Genomic DNA, 16,165 nt, shown 5'->3' on the forward strand with positions numbered 1-16,165 from the left:
CAGCTGGAAGTTTTTTTGCAAGAAGGTTAACTCCACAGTCACAAAAAAGTACACATTTTAAATTGTCTAGAATGCATCTATTTCCAATCTGTTTTAAATGTTTGTCAAAACAACATCAGTGTGAAATTATCTCTTTACATATAAAATGAATATACATTTAACATTAAAAATACATTTTTACTGTTCCAAAATAAGAGGACACAATTTACAAATAAAATTTAATTACAGTTTATTTTTATGAATCCACAGGATAATTTGTTTTCTACATTATAGATCAATATATCAGTTTCATGTTAGGAAACAAAAGAATAAAGAAAATGTGACTCTACATTTTTTCTTTCTTGCCAACAAACAGAAAACTGAATTATAAAATAAAATCTGTTGTATAAAAAGATAGAAAACAATTATGTTCACTTTGGATTTTACTGCAAATAAAATATCCCCTTTGTAAAAAAATAAAAAAAGCTTGCATTGGGAAAGCTTAGTCATTTTTTCCTTACTTTTTTCTTTTGTTTAAGTGTTTGCATATCATACATCAGTAAGTTTTCAATGCTTAAAATGAAAGAACACTGAATGGATAAAAATTTGTACTGTACCTCAAAACATGAGCATAGATTATATATAGATGTAAATTATTATATATATATATATATATATATATATATATATATACACACACATATATATATATATATATATACACACACATATATATATATATATATATACATACACATATATATATATATATATATATATATATACACACACATACATATATATATATATATATATAAGAAGTTGCACCCAGGTGGTAAATCGCCATAGAACAGGCTAACAATGGTATTGAGCTGGCTGTTCGTTCCTGTGAGTGTACTTCTCTCTCTCTGTGTATATATACATATATATATATATATATATATATATAAATACACCCACACACATACATATATACATACATACATACACACACACAATCATCTCACCTTGTCAAAGGCACTCTCTGATTAATGACCGTATTATTTATTAACAGTGATGTTTTGGGGTGGTGCCCCTTCATCAGACATAATATCACTATGAATAAATAATATGGTAATTAATCGGAGAGTGCCTTTGAAAAGGTGAGACAATTGTGTATATACTTCTAAGAGTACCCCAGGAGATGGTTTTATGAAAGCTGCAGAATGCAAGTTCTATGTAATAAGGATGTATGTATGTATGTATGTATGTATGTATGTATGTATGTGTGTGTGTGTATATATATATATATATATATATATATATATATATATATATATATATAAAATTTGAATTTCATTGGAGATGATTTATTTACTTTATATAAACCTATTCACTGCCATAGAACCTTATAATTTGTCTAGATATGAGCTTCCATTTCCCTCAACAGAAAGTTTCCAGAAAACAGGGCTTTACATGTATGGCCTAGATTACATAATTTACAGCAGTAAAACAGAAGGCCTTGTTTGTGTTTAAGTGCTTGTTTTGTAAGGTGCACAAGCAGACTGCAAGTTTGCTAGAACTATAGTATAAAATGTACATATTTACAATATAGATTTCATTTTACAAAATTATAATAATCTAGCAGTTTCACATTTGTGTCCATACAAAGGCCTTGTCAAGTTCCTTAACAGCATAGTCCATTACTGCCACAGTCCTCCTTTCATTGTTGGCTCTCCAGGCCCTGAATCCTGAGTAGAGTTCTCTCTGGCTACGGAGATTTTCAAAGCATTGTTGAACATGCATAAAATCACCATCTTGACAGAAGACAACTGTAATTTAAATTAGATGGTACCACATACTCATTTATCACCCAAATCCACACACTAAGTTGTAAACTATTAGCATGTTTTTAGTCTTGATTGGGTGACATCTGATGTTTTCTTAATGACAGTAGCTCTGAGTTCATGGTCGTTTCTCGTGCTGCTTATTGTAGAAGTGGCCATCTGGGTATAAGACGTGCTTTCTGGGAATATTGGCCAAGAGCTGTTGTAAGGCATAGGGCATTTCTCTTCTTTGATGGTTACCTGGAGGTCTGGTTTGTTGGAAACAAATGTTGCCATTCCAGGTAAGCTGTAGGTTGCTCTTGGGCTTGATGTTCTTTTACACTCTTTCCCATCAATGTCCTTTTGAGAAGGTCGACTCTTTAAAAAGCCACACAAAAAAAAGAAGTTAAAAATTAGAGATTCTTTAAAATTCCTATAACCAACTTCAAGAACGACACTTCACACTAGTCCACTTAATATAATATTTAGGTATAATCAGCTTTATTGTGGGGGTACTCACTGGTACTGAGTACCCCCACCTCTGCCAACTCATAACTGGTAATATATGTAATCATCATGTAAATCCTCTAGTTTTCACAAGAGGGGACTGCAAAATACATCAAACATTCAGCTAGATTACCAATTATGAGTTATGAGTCAAATAGCATCGTTATGGCCCATAACGTTTTATTTTCCCTAACGCTGCTATTATGAGTCTTGTCAGTATCGGTGTACCGCACATCTTATAGCCAGTCACGCAACGTCAGTACCGCACTTTTAAAAAAGTACTTTTTCAATGGGACTCCCATAGCGTCGGTATTACGAGTTTGACTGGGAGGCCAAAAAGTGAGTGATACACTCTATAACCACAAGATCTGTACCGTCATCTAAAGTCAGTAGTTATGAGTTTTACGTTACAAAGCTGTACCATAAAACTCATAACTAAATTGTTAAAAAGTACACTAACACCCATAAACTACCTATTAACCCCTAAACCGAGGCCCTCCCGCATCGCAAACACTATAATAAAGTTATTAACCCTTATCTGCAGCTCCGGACATCGTCGCCACTATTGAAATGTATTAATCCCTATTCCGCCGCTCCCCGACATCGTCGCCACTATAATAAACCTATTAACCCCTAAACAGCTTCCCTCCCGCATCGCAAACACTATTTAAATATAATTAACCCCTAATCTGCCGTCTGCCCACACCGCCGCTATAATAAACCTATTAACCCCTAAACCGCAAGCCCCCCACAACAAAATATACTAAAATAAACTATTAACCCCTAAACCTAATGCCCCCCTAACTTTATATTAAAAAGTAAATTTATGCTTACCTGATAAATTAATTTCTTCTACGATACGATGAGTCCACGGATTTCATCCTTACTTGTGGGATATTAAGCTCCTGCTAACAGGAAGTGGCAAAGAGCACCACAGCAGAGCTGTATATATAGCTCTTCCCTTCCCTCCACCCCCAGTCACTCGACCGAAGGTTTTAGGAAGAGAAAGGAAAAGCTAAAGGTGCAGAGGTGACTGAAGTTATAAAAAATTAAATATAATCTAAATCTGTCTGAAAAATGACAGGGAGGGCCATGGACTCGTCGTATCGTAGAAGAAATTAATTTATCAGGTAAGCATACATTTACTTTTCTTCTACAAGATACGACAAGTCCACGGATTTCATCCTTACTTGTGGGATACAATACCAAAGCTACAGGACACAGATGAAACGGGAGGGACAAGACAGAGACCTAAACGGAAGGCACCACTGCTTTTTCTCCCAAAAACAGCCTCAGAAGAAGCAAAAGTATCAAATTTGTAAAATTTGGAAAAAGTATGAAGAGATGACCAAGTCGCAGCCTTGCAAATCTGTTCAACAGAAGCATAATTTTTAAAGGCCCATGTGGAAGCCACAGCCCTAGTAGAATGAGCCGTAATTTTTTCAGGAGGCTGCTGTCCAGCAGTCTCATATGCCAGGCGGATGATACTCTTCAGCCAAAAAGAAAGAGAGGTAGCCGTAGCTTTCTGACCCCTACGCTTTCCAGAATAAACAATGAATAATGAAGATGATTGCCGGAAATCCTTAGTCGCCTGCAAGTAAAACTTCAAGGCACGGACCACGTCTAGGTTATGTAACAGAAACTCCTTAGAAGAAGGATTAGGACACCAGGAAGGAACAACAATTTCCTGATTAATATTCTTATTTGAAACAACCTTAAGAAGGAATCCAGGTTTGGTACGCAAAACCACCTTATCAGAATGAAAGATAAGATAAGACGAATCACAATGTAACGCTGAAAGCTCAGAAACTCTACTAGCAGAAGAAATAGCAACCAAAAACAAAACTTTCCAAGATAACAATTTAATATCTATGGAATGCATGGGTTCAAACGGAACCCCTTGAAGAATTCTAAGAACTAAATTCAAACTCCAAGGTGGAGTAATTGGTCTAAACACAGGCTTAATTCTCGTTAGAGCCTGACAAAAAGACTGAACATCTGCCAAACGTTTGTGTAGCAAAATTGACAAAGCAGAAATCTGTCCCTTTAAGGAACTCGCTGATAACCTGTTCTCCAATCCTTCTTGGAGAAAAGACAGAATCCTGGGAATGATAACTTTACTCCATGAGTAACCCTTGCATTCACACCAAAAAAGATATTTACGTCATATCTTATGATAGATCTTTCTAGTGATAGGCTTACGTACCTGTATCAAAGTATCAATGACCGAATCTGAGAATCCCCGCTTAGATAAAATCTAGCTTTCAATCTCCAAGCAGTCAGCTGCAGAGAATTTAGATTTGGATGTTGGAAAGGTCCTTGAATGAGAAGGTCCTGTCTCAATGGAAGTTTCCACGGTGGCAGAGAGGACATGTCCACTAGATCCGCATACCAAGTCCTGCGTGGCCACGCAGGCGCAATCAGAATTACTGAAGCTCTCTCCTGTTTGATCCGAGCAATCACGCGTGGAAGGAGAGGAAACAGTGGAAACACATAAGCTAGGCTGAACGACCAAGGCACTGCCAAGGCATCTATCAGTTCGGCCTGAGGATCCCTCGACCTTGATCCGGATCTTGGAAGCTTGGCATTCTGTCGAGATGCCATCAGATCCAATTCCGGTCTGCCCCATCGGAGAATCAGTGAGGCAAACAGCTCACTGATTGCCCCAGATGAAAAGTCTGTCGACTTAGAAAATCCGCTTCCCAGTTCTCTACTCCTGGGATGTAGATTGCCGACAGATAACAAGAATGGGCCTCCGCCCATCGAATTATCTTGGATACTTCTATCATCGCCAAGGAACTCCTCGTTCCCCCCTGATGATTGATATAAGCCACAGTCGTTATATTGTCCGACTGGAATCTGATGAATTTGGCCGAAGCCAACTGAGGCCATGCCTGAAGCGCATTGAATATTCCACTTGAGTCCATACACCCTGAGCCTTCAGGGAATTCCAGACTGCACCCCAGCCCAGTAGGCTGGCGTCCGTTGTCACTATCACCCACGAAGGTCTGCGGAAACACGTCCCCTGGGACAGATGATCCGGCGACAACCACCAAAGAAGAGAGTCTCTGGTCTCTTGATCAAGATTTATCTGAGGAGATAAATTCGCATAGTCCCCATTCCACTGTCCAAGCATGCACAGCTGCAGTGGTCTGAGATGAAAACGAGCAAAAGGAATGATGTCCATTGCTGCTACCATTAATCCAATTACCTCCATACACTGAGCCACTGATGGCCGAGGATTGGACTGAAGGGCTCGGCAAGTATTTAGAATTTTTGATTTTCTGATCTCCGTCATGTCTACAGAGTCTATCAGAGTTCCCAAGAAGGGAACTAGTGGAACTAGTGAACTCTTTTCTAGGTTCACCTTCCATCCGTGAGTTCTCAGAAAAGTTAACATTGTGTCTGTATGAGATTTCGTCAGATGATAAGTCGACCCTTGAATCAAAATATCGTCCAGATAAGGCGCCACTGCTATGCCCCGCGGTCTGAGAACCGCCAGAAGGGACCCTAGAACCTTTGTGAAGATCCTGGGTGCTGTGGCCAACCCGAAGGGAAGAGCCACAAACTGAAAATGTTTGTCCAGGAAGGCAAACCTTAGGTACTGATGATGATCCTTGTGAATAGGAATATGAAGGTATGCATCCTTCAGATCCACGGTAGTCATATATTGACCCTCCTGGATCATTGGTAAAATTGTTCGGATGGTATCCATCTTGAAGGATGGAACTCTGAGAAATTTGTTTAGACTCTTGAGATCTAAAAAAGGTCTGAACGTTCCCTCTTTTTTTGGAAACCACGAAAAGATTTTAGTAAAATCCCTGTCCCTGTTCTAGTCTTGGAACGGGACAAATTACTCCCATAGTAGAGAGGTCTTTTACACAAAGTAAGAACGCCTCTCTTTTTATCTGGTCTACAGACAATTGTGAAAGAAGAAAGCTCCCTCTTGGGAGAAAATCCTTGAATTCTAGTTGATACCCGTGGGTCACAATCTCCAGTGCCCAGGGGGTCCTGAACATCTCTTGCCCAAGCCTGTGCAAAGAAAGAAAGTCTGCCCCCTACTAAATCCGGTCCCGGATCGGGGGCCGCCCCTTCATGTTGTCTTTGTAGCAGCAGCGGGCTTCTTGGATTGTTTACCTTTATTCCAAGCCTGGCTGGGTCTCCAGACTGACTTGGATTGAGAAAAATTCCCTTCCTGCTTTGTGTAGGAAGAGGAAGCAGAGGGTCCTCCTTTAAAGTTTCGAAAGGAACGAAAATTATTTTGTTTACCCCTCATCTTAACAGATTTATCCTGAGGTAGGGCATGGCCCTTACCTCCAGTAATGTCAGAAATGATTTCCTTCAATGCAGGCCCGAATAGGGTCTTACCTTTAAAAGGAATAGCTAAAAGTTTAGATTTTGATGACACATCAGCAGACTAAGATTTGAGCCATAACTCTCTATGCGCTAGAATGGCATATCCTGTATTTTTCGCTGCTAATTTAGCAATTTGAAAAGCGGCATCAGTAATAAAAGAATTAGCTAGCTTAAGAGCCTTAATTCTATCCAAGATGTCATCTAATGGAGTCTCAACCTTAAGAGACTCTTCTAGAGCCTCAAACCAAAAAGCTGCTGCAGTAGTTACTGGAACAATGCAAGCCGTAGGTTGTAAAAGGAAACCCTGATGAATAAATAATTTCTTTAGAAGACCCTCTAACTTTTTATCCATAGGGTCTTTGAAAGCACAACTGTCCTCAATAGGTATAGTTGTACGCTTAGCCAGGGTAGAAATAGCTCCCTCCACCTTAGGGACCATTTGCCAAGAGTCCCGAATGGCGTCTGATATAGGAAACATTTTCTTAAAATTAGGAGAGGGAGAGAACGGTATACCTGGTCTATCCCATTCCTTCTTTACAATTTCCGAAATTCTTTTAGGAACTGGAAAACATCAGTGTAAGTAGGCACATCTAGATATTTGATAATCTTACACAATTTCTCTGGTGGAATCACAATAGTATCACAATCATCCAGAGTCGCTAAAAACCTCCCTAAGTAACATGCGGAGATGTTCAAGCTTAAATTTAAAAGACATCACGTCCGAATCTGTCTGAGATAACACATTTCCTGAATTTGAAAGTTCTCCCTCAGACAGCAATTCCCTGATCCCCAACTCAGAGCACTGTGAGGGTACATCGGAAATAGCCAATAAGGCATCAGAGGATTCAGTATTCACATTAATACCTGACCTACTGCGTTTACCCTGCAACACTGGTAATTTAGATAATGCCTCTGTAAGGGTAGTTGACATAACTGCAGCCATCTCCTGCAGAGTAAAGGAATTAGACGCACTAGAGGTACTTGGCGTCGCTTGTGTGGGCGTTAAAGGTTGTGACACTTGGGGAGAATTCGATGGCATATCCTGATTCTCTTCAGACTGAGAATCATCCTTAAGCACACTTTCTTTACCTAAAATATGCTTTTTACAATGTAAGGCCCTTTCAGTACAAGAGGTACACAATGTAAGAGGGGGTTCCACAATGGCTTCCAAACACATAGATCAATGAGTTTCCTCAATGTAAGACATGTTGAACAGACTAATAATAACCACAGTAGTCGTTAAACACTTTATTTATTGAATTAAACAGTTTTTAGAAAAACGTGTACTGCGCCTTTAAAATTTAAAAAAGCGCACAATTTTTTCAAACTGCCTAAAAAAACATTAAATAACACTATCTAATTAGGTACACATACACAAAAGTGCCAAAAATTATTGCACCCTGAGGCAAAAGGGCAAAATTAAACTCTAAACGTTCTTTATATCAAAAAATGTGTTAGATTTACAGCCAGTCTTCACAGCCAGATGAACTGCGCGTCTGAGCGAGTGAAAATAGGCCCCGCCCATCATGGACGATGTTTACCTCTATACAACCGCATGGGAAGAGGTTCAACCAAAAGCCATGTGGTCCCCAAACATAATCACACAAAACGGCTTATGGAAACGTTTGTTATTTTTCTTACTACTAAAAACCCAAACCATTAAGCTGCCTCTCCCAGTGTCTCTGATATTTCACAGCCAGATGATATATGCTGCAATATGTATAAAGCCCAGTATCATGTCAAATATTATACAGGTTACCAGTAATACCCTCTGTTTCTAGGTCTACTGCTTACCCCTTCCCTAATAGGAAAATAAATGTCAGCCAGTTCTGATACACCAAGTCTCCTCAGAAAAAAAGGACTGAACATACCTCAATGCTGCTTGTAGCATGACACCGTTCTCCACACTGAAGATCTCTCTTATACTACCTTCAGGAGCTCTGTGGGAACCAACATGGATCTTAGTTACAGCTGCTAAGATCATAAACCTCAGGGCAGAAATCTTCTTCCATATCCCCCTGAGGAAAATAGTACACACCGGTACAATTTAAAATAAAAAACTTCTTGATTGAAGAAACTAAAACTAACACCTCACTTTACCTTCTTCCTAGTATAACACAGGCAAAGAGAATGACTGGAGGTGGAGGGAAGGGAGGGGCTATATATACAGCTCTGCTGTGGTGCTCTTTGCCACTTCCTGTTAGCAGGAGGTTAATATCCAACAAGTAAGGATGAAATCTGTGGACTCGTCATATCTTTGTAAAAGAAATAAAAAAGAATTACACCTAATCTAATAGCCCTATCAAAATAAAAAAGCCCCCCAAAATAAAAAAAAACTCTAGCCTACAATAAACTACCAATGGTCCTTAAAAGGGCCTTTTGTGGGGCATTGCCCCAAAGAAATCAGCTCTTTTACCTATAAAAAAATAAATAAAATACAAACACCCCCCAACAGTAAAACCCACCACCCAATCAACCAACCCCCCAAATAAAAACATAATTTATGCTTACCTGATAAATTTATTTATCTATTTATTTATTTATTTATGTATCGAGTCCACGGATTCATCCTTACTTGTGGGATATTCTACTCCCCTACAGGAAGTGGCAAAGAGAGCACCCACAGCAGAGCTGCCTATATAGCTCCCCCCTTAGCTCCACCCCCAGTCATTTGACCGAAGGCTAGGAAGAAAAAGGAGAAACCATAGGGTGCAGTGGTGACTGAAAGTTTTTAAAATAAAAATATATATGCCTGTCTTAAAAAACAGGGCGGGCCGTGGACTCGATACATCACAAGAGAAATAAATTTATCAGATAAGCATAAATTATGTTTTCTCTTGTAAGATGTATCGAGTCCACGGATTCATCCTTACTTGTGGGATACCAATACCAAAGCTTTAGGACACGGATGAAGGGAGGGACAAGACAGGGACCTTAAACGGAAGGCACCACTGCTTGTAGAACCTTTCTCCCAAAAATAGCCTCCGAAGTATCGAATTTGTAAAATTTGGAAAAAGTATGAAGCGAAGACCAAGTCGCCGCCTTACAAATCTGTTCATCAGAAGCCTCATTTTTTTAAAAGCCCAAGTGGAAGCCACAGCTCTAGTAGAATGAGCAGTAATCCTTTCAGGAGGCTGCCGTCCAGCAGTCTCATAGGCCAAACGGATGATGCTTTTCAGCCAAAAGGAAAGAGAGGTAGCCGTAGCCCTTTGACCTCTCTGTTTACCAGAATAAACAACAAACAAAGAAGATGTTTGACGGAAATCTTTAGTTGCTTGTAAGTAAAATTTTAAAGCACGAACCACATCAAGATTGTTTAACAGACGTTCCTTCTTAGATGAAGGATTAGGACACAAAGAAGGAACCACAATCTCTTGATTTATATTCTTATTAGAAACAACCTTAGGAAGAAACCCAGGTTTGGTACGTAAAACCACCTTATCTGCATGGAAAACAAGGTAAGGGGAATCACATTGTAAAGCAGATAGCTCAGAAACTCTTCGAGCCGAAGAGATAGCTACTAAAAACAAAACTTTCCAAGATAGAAGCTTAATATCTATGGAATGCATAGGTTCAAACGGAACCCCTTGAAGAACTTTAAGAACTAAGTTAAGAGAACTAGCAGATAATCCCTTCTCCAAACCTTCTTGGAGAAAAAACAATATTCTAGGAATCCTAATCTTACTCCACGAGTAACCTTTGGATTCACACCAATAAAGATATTTGCGCCATATCTTATGATAATCTTCCTGGTGACATGCTTTCTAGCCTGAATCAGGGTATCAATGACCGATTCCGAGAAACCACGCTTTGATAAAATCATGCGTTCAATCTCCAAGCAGTCAGATGCAGAGAAATTAGATTTGGATGCGTGAACGGGCCTTGGATTAGAAGGTCGCGCCTCATTGGCAGAGTCCACGGTGGAACCGAGGACATGTCCACTAGGTCTGCATACCAAGTCCTGCGTGGCCACGCAGGAGCTATCAGAATTACCGAAGCTCTCTCCTGCTTGATTCTGGCAACCAGACGTGGAAGGAGAGGAAACGGTGGAAATACATAAGCCAGATTGAAGGACCAAGGCACTGCTAGAGCATCTATCAGTACCGCCTTGGGATCCCGGGACCTGGACCTGTAACGAGGAAGTTTGGCATTCTGACGAGACGCCATCAGATCCAATTCTGGTGTGCCCCATAGCTGAATCAGCTGGGCGAATACCTCCAGATGGAGTTCCCACTCCCCCGGATGAAGAGTCTGACGACTTAGAAAATCTGGCTCCCAGTTCTCTACTCCTGGGATGTGGATTGCTGAGAGATGGCAAGAGTGATCCTCTGCCCACCGGATTATTTTGGTTACCTCCATCATCGCTAGAGTACTCCTTGTTCCTCCCTGATGATTGATATAAGCTACAGTCGTGATGTTGTCCGAATGAAACCTGATGAATTTGGCTGCAGCAAGTTGAGGCCACGCCTGAAGTGAATTGAAAATCGCTCTCAGTTCTAAAATGTTTATCGGGAGGAGAGCTTCCTCCCGAGACCATAAACCCTGTGCTTTCAGGGAGTTCCAGAATGCACCCCAGCCTAGCAGGCTGGCATCTGTCGTTACAATGAACCACTCTGGCCTGCGGAAGCACATTCCCTAAGACAGGTGGTCCTGAGACAACCACCAGAGAAGAGAATCTCTGGTCTCCTGATCCAGATGTAGTTGAGGAGATAAGTCTGCATAATCCCCATTCCACTGTTTGAGCATGCATAGTTGCAGTGGTCTGAGGTGTAGACGGGAAAAAGGAACTATGTCCATTGCCGCTACCATGAGTCCGATTACCTCCATACACTGAGTCACTGATAGCCGAGGAATGGAATGAAGAGCTCGGCGAGAGGATAAGAGTTTTAACTTTCTGACCTCCGTCAGAAATATCTTCATTTTTACCGAGTCTATCAGAGTCCCTAGGAAGGAAACTCTTGTAAGAGGGAAGAGAGAACTCTTTTTTATGATCACCTTCCACCCGTGAGATGCCAGAAAAGCCAACACGATGTCTGTGTGAGACTTGGCTAGCTGGAAAGTCGACGCCTGAATTAAGATGTCGTCTAGATAAGGCACCACTGCTATGCCCCATGGTCATTGAACCGCCAGAAGGGACTCTAGCACTTTTGTGAAAATTCTGGGAGCCGTGGCCAACCCGAAAGGAAGAGCCACAAACTGGTAATGCCTGTTTAGAAAGGCGAATCTGAGGAATTGATGATGATCTCTATGAATAGGGATGTGTAGATTCGCATCCTTTAAGTCCACGGTAGACATATATTGACCCTCCTGGACCAGAGGTAGAATAGTCCGAATAGTTTCCATCTTGAATGATGGAACTTTGAGGAACTTGTTTAGAATTTTGAGATCCAAGATTGGTCTGAAAGTTCCCTCTTTCTTGGGAACCACAAACAGGTTTGAATAAAACCCTAGCCCCTGTTCCCCCTTTGGGACTGGGCAAATCACCCCCATGGTATGTAGGTCTTCTACATAGCGTAAGAATGCCTCTCTCTTTGTCTGGTTTACAGACAATCGAGAAATGTGAAATCTCCCCCTTGGAAGGGAGCCCTTGAATTCCAAAAGATATCCCTGTGACACAATTTCTAAAGCCCAGGGATCCTGAACATCTCTCGCCCAAGCCTGAGCGAAGAGAGAGAGTCTGCCCCCTACTAAATCCGGTCCTGGATCAGGGGCTACCCCTTTATGCTGTCTTAGAGGCAGCTGCAGGCTTCTTGGCCTGTTTACCCTTGTTCCAAGCCTGGTTAGGTCTCCAGACTGACTTGGATTGGGCAAAATTCCCCTCTTGCTTTGTAGCAGAGGAAGCTGAAGCGGGACCACTCTTAAAGTTCCGAAAGGAACGAAAAATATTTTGTTTGGCCCTCATCTTATTTGATCTATCCTGAGGGAGGGCATGACCTTTCCCTCCAGCGATGTCTGAAATAATCTCCTTCAGTTCAGGCCCGAATAGGGTCTTACCTTTGAAAGGAATGTTCAAAAGTTTAGATTTAGATGACACATCAGCAGACCAGGACTTAAGCCATTACGCCCTGCGTGCTAAAATGGCAAAACCTGAATTCTTTGCTGCTAATTTAGCCAGTTGAAAAGCGGCATCTGTAATAAAAGAATAAGCCAAATTAAGTGCCTTAATTCTGTCCATAATTTCCTCTAATGGAGTCTCCATTTGAAGAGCCTCTTCTAGAGCCTCAAACCAGAAAGCAGCTGCAGTCGTTACAGGAACAATGCACGCAATAGGTTGGAGAGAAAAACCTTGATGAACAAAAATTTTCTTCAGGAGACCCTCTCATTTTTTATCCATAGGATCTTTGAAAGCACAACTGTCCTTGATAGGTATAGTTGTACGCTTAGACAGAGTAGAAATAGCTCCCTCCACCTTAGGAACTGTCTGCCACGAGTCCCTTATGGTATCAGATATGGGAAACATTTTCTTAAAAACAGGAGGGGGAGTGAACGGAATACCTGGTCTATCCCACTCCTTAGCAATAATATTCACAATCCTCTTAGGGACTGGAAAAACATCAGTGTAAACAGGAACCTCTAAGTATCTATTAATTTTACACAATTTCTCTGGGATCACTATAGGGTCACAATCATCTAGAGTTGCTAATACCTCCCTAAGCAATAAGCGGAGGTGGTCAAGCTTAAATTTAAAGGCCGTCATATCAGAATCTGAGGAAGCATCTTTCCTGAATCAGAAATTTTTCCCTCAGATAACAAATCCCTCGCGCCCCTTCAGAGCATTGTGAGGGCATATCAGAAACGGCTACTAAAGCGTGAGACGGCTCAGCATTTTTCCTTAACCTAGAGCTGTCCCGCTTTCCTTGTAAACCAGGCAGTTTGGATAAAACCTCAGTGAGGGTTGTATTCATAACTGTGGCCATGTCTTGTAAAGTAAATGAATGTGACGCACTAGAGGTACTTGGCGTCACTTGTGCGGGCGTTACTGGTTGCGACACTTGGGGAGAGCTAGATGGCGAACCCTCATTTACTTCTGACTGAGAATCATCTATTGCTCTATTTTTAAGTGCTAATATATGTTCTTTATAATTTATAGACATATCAGTACATTTGGAACACATTCTAAGAGGGGGTTCCACAATGGCTTCCAAACATATTGAACAAGGATTTTCCTTGGTATTAGACATGTTAAACAGGCTAGTAATGAAACAAGCAAGCTTGGAAAACACTGTAATCAAAGTAAATAACACTTAGAAATAAAACGGTACTGTGCCTTTAAGAGAAAAAAAGCTGCACAAGTTCTGCAAAACAGTGTAAAAAAGCAGTAAACTTAACGACATTTTTACAGTAGTATCTTACAGCCTTAGTAACTTTGCACAACTATGCAAATAAACAATTAACCCCTTAATGGCAAAAACGGATTGAAAAAACGTCAAAACCGGTAAAAAAAGACTTTCAGCACCTTGCTCTGCTGTGGTGCCTACCTGCCCTTCAGAACGATTTGTGGGAAAAAAAACCTCCTTTACAGCCCTCAAATACAGCAGGAACCTCTAGAGAAGCAGTTGGATGACTCTAAGTAAAAGAAACTGTGCAACTGAGGCGCGAAAATAGGCCCCTCCCACCTCACTTGATATTTTGAGGCCTATTAGAAAAACACCTGAGTGTCTCTAAATTAACCATGTGGGTTAAAAAACCCTAAGACAAGCCACAATGACCCCTTTAGTCCTTTCAAAAAACGTTATAATTGCATCAATTACTGAACAAAAAACGTTTTTTTCTTTTTTAATAGTGTCACCAGTAACAAACGAGCCCTTCAAGCAAGCTGAAATTCCTATCCAAGTGTCTGAATACAGCTTACCCTTTCCCCATGGGGATATTGCCAGCCCTTTCTAGAATAAACACAGTCTGTCTAGAGAAACATAGACTGAACATACCTCATATGCAGCTTAGCATGCAAACCATTCCCCCAACTGAAGTTTTCCTGTACTCTTCAGCCCTTGTGAGAACAGCAGTGGATCTTAGTTACAGTTAAGTGCTAAGATCATAATCCTCCTTGCAGAAATCTTCATCTCTTTTCTGCCAAAGGGTAAATAGTACACACCGGCAACATTTAAAATAACAAACTTTTGCTTGAGAAATAAAAAACTAACATTTTTGTCACCACACTCGCTCTGCACTTCCTAGTTAATTAGAGTAGGCAAAGAGAATGACTGGGGGGAGGAGCTAAGGGGGGAGCTATATAGGCAGCTCTGCTGTGGGTGCTCTCTTTGCCACTTCCTGTAGGGGAGGAGAATATCCCACAAGTAAGGATGAATCCGTGGACTCGATACATCTTACAAGAGAAAAACCTATCTAAAATAACCTAAGCTCCCCATTGCTCTGAAAAGGGCATTTGTATGGGCATTGCCCATAAAAGGGCATTTAGCTCTTTTACATGCCCAGACCATAATCTAAAAATAAAACCCATCCAAAAAACCCTTAAATAAAAGTAACACTAACCCCGACGGTCCACTTACAGTTCTTGAACTCCCGCTTGAAGGATTCATCCAGCGGGCAAAGTCCTCATCCATGCGGCAAGAAGTCTTCATCCAGACGGCATCTTCTATCTTCATCCATCCGGCGCGGAGCATCCTCTTCATACGGCCACTACCGTAAACTGGAACTTCAATGCAAGCAACGTAATCCAAAATGGCATCCCTTGCATTCCTATTGGCTGAAAGATTTCAATCAGCCAATAGGATAAGAGCTGCTACAATCCTATTGGCTGTTCCAATCAGCCAATAGGATTTGAGCAGCTCTAATCCTATTGGCTGATTAAAATCTTTCAGCCAATAGGAATGCAAGGGACACCATCTTGGATTGAGTCACTTGCATTGAAGTTCCAGTTTATGGCAGGGACCGTATGAAGAGGATGCTCCTCGCCGGAGGTCTTCAGGACGGAGTCGCTCCGCGCCGGATGGATGAAGATAGAAGATGCCGTCTGGATGAAGACTTCTTGCCGCCTGGATGAGGACTTTGCCGGTTGGATCAAGATAGAAGAGGCCGCCTGGATGAAGACTTCTTGCCGCATGGATCCTTCAAGCGGGACTTCAAGAACTGTAAGTGGATCGTCGGGGGGTTAGTGTTAGGTTTTTTTTTAAGGGTTTTTTGGGTGGGTTTTATTTTTAGTTTAGGGTCTGGGCATGTAAAAGAGCTAAATGCCCTTTTAAGGGCAATGCCCATACAAATGCCCTTTTCAGGGCAATGGGGAGCTTAGTTTTTTTTTTTTAGATATTTATTTTATTTGGGGGGGGTTGGTTGTGGGGGTGGTGGGTTTTAATTTTGGGGGGGGTGTTTGTATTTTTCTTACAGGTAAAAGAGCCGATTTCTTTGGGGCAATGCCCCACAAAATGCCCTTTTAAGGGCCATTGGTGGTTTAGTTTAGGCTTTTTTTTTTATTTTGGGGGGGGCTTTTTATTTTGAAAGGGCTATTAGATTAGGTGTAATTCTTTTTTATTTTTGATAATTTGTTTCTTATTCTTGTG

At 41.0% G+C, this 16,165-nt stretch overlaps 1 protein-coding gene across 1 annotated transcript in view; it reads right to left on the reverse strand.

The window, feature by feature from the left end:
* Positions 1-212: 212 nt before the first annotated feature.
* The window catches only part of IRF2 (interferon regulatory factor 2), a gene marked incomplete in the record, with an annotated part of 386,799 nt that continues 370,846 nt past the window's right edge, over positions 213-16,165 (reverse strand). Inside the window, 1 exon segment of the mRNA XM_053703873.1 lies at positions 213-2,162. Coding sequence (XP_053559848.1) covers positions 1,860-2,162 — 303 coding nt within the window.

Source organism: Bombina bombina, chromosome 2 (assembly GCF_027579735.1).
Source record: "Bombina bombina isolate aBomBom1 chromosome 2, aBomBom1.pri, whole genome shotgun sequence".
In the NCBI taxonomy this organism is placed as follows: domain Eukaryota; kingdom Metazoa; phylum Chordata; class Amphibia; order Anura; family Bombinatoridae; genus Bombina; species Bombina bombina.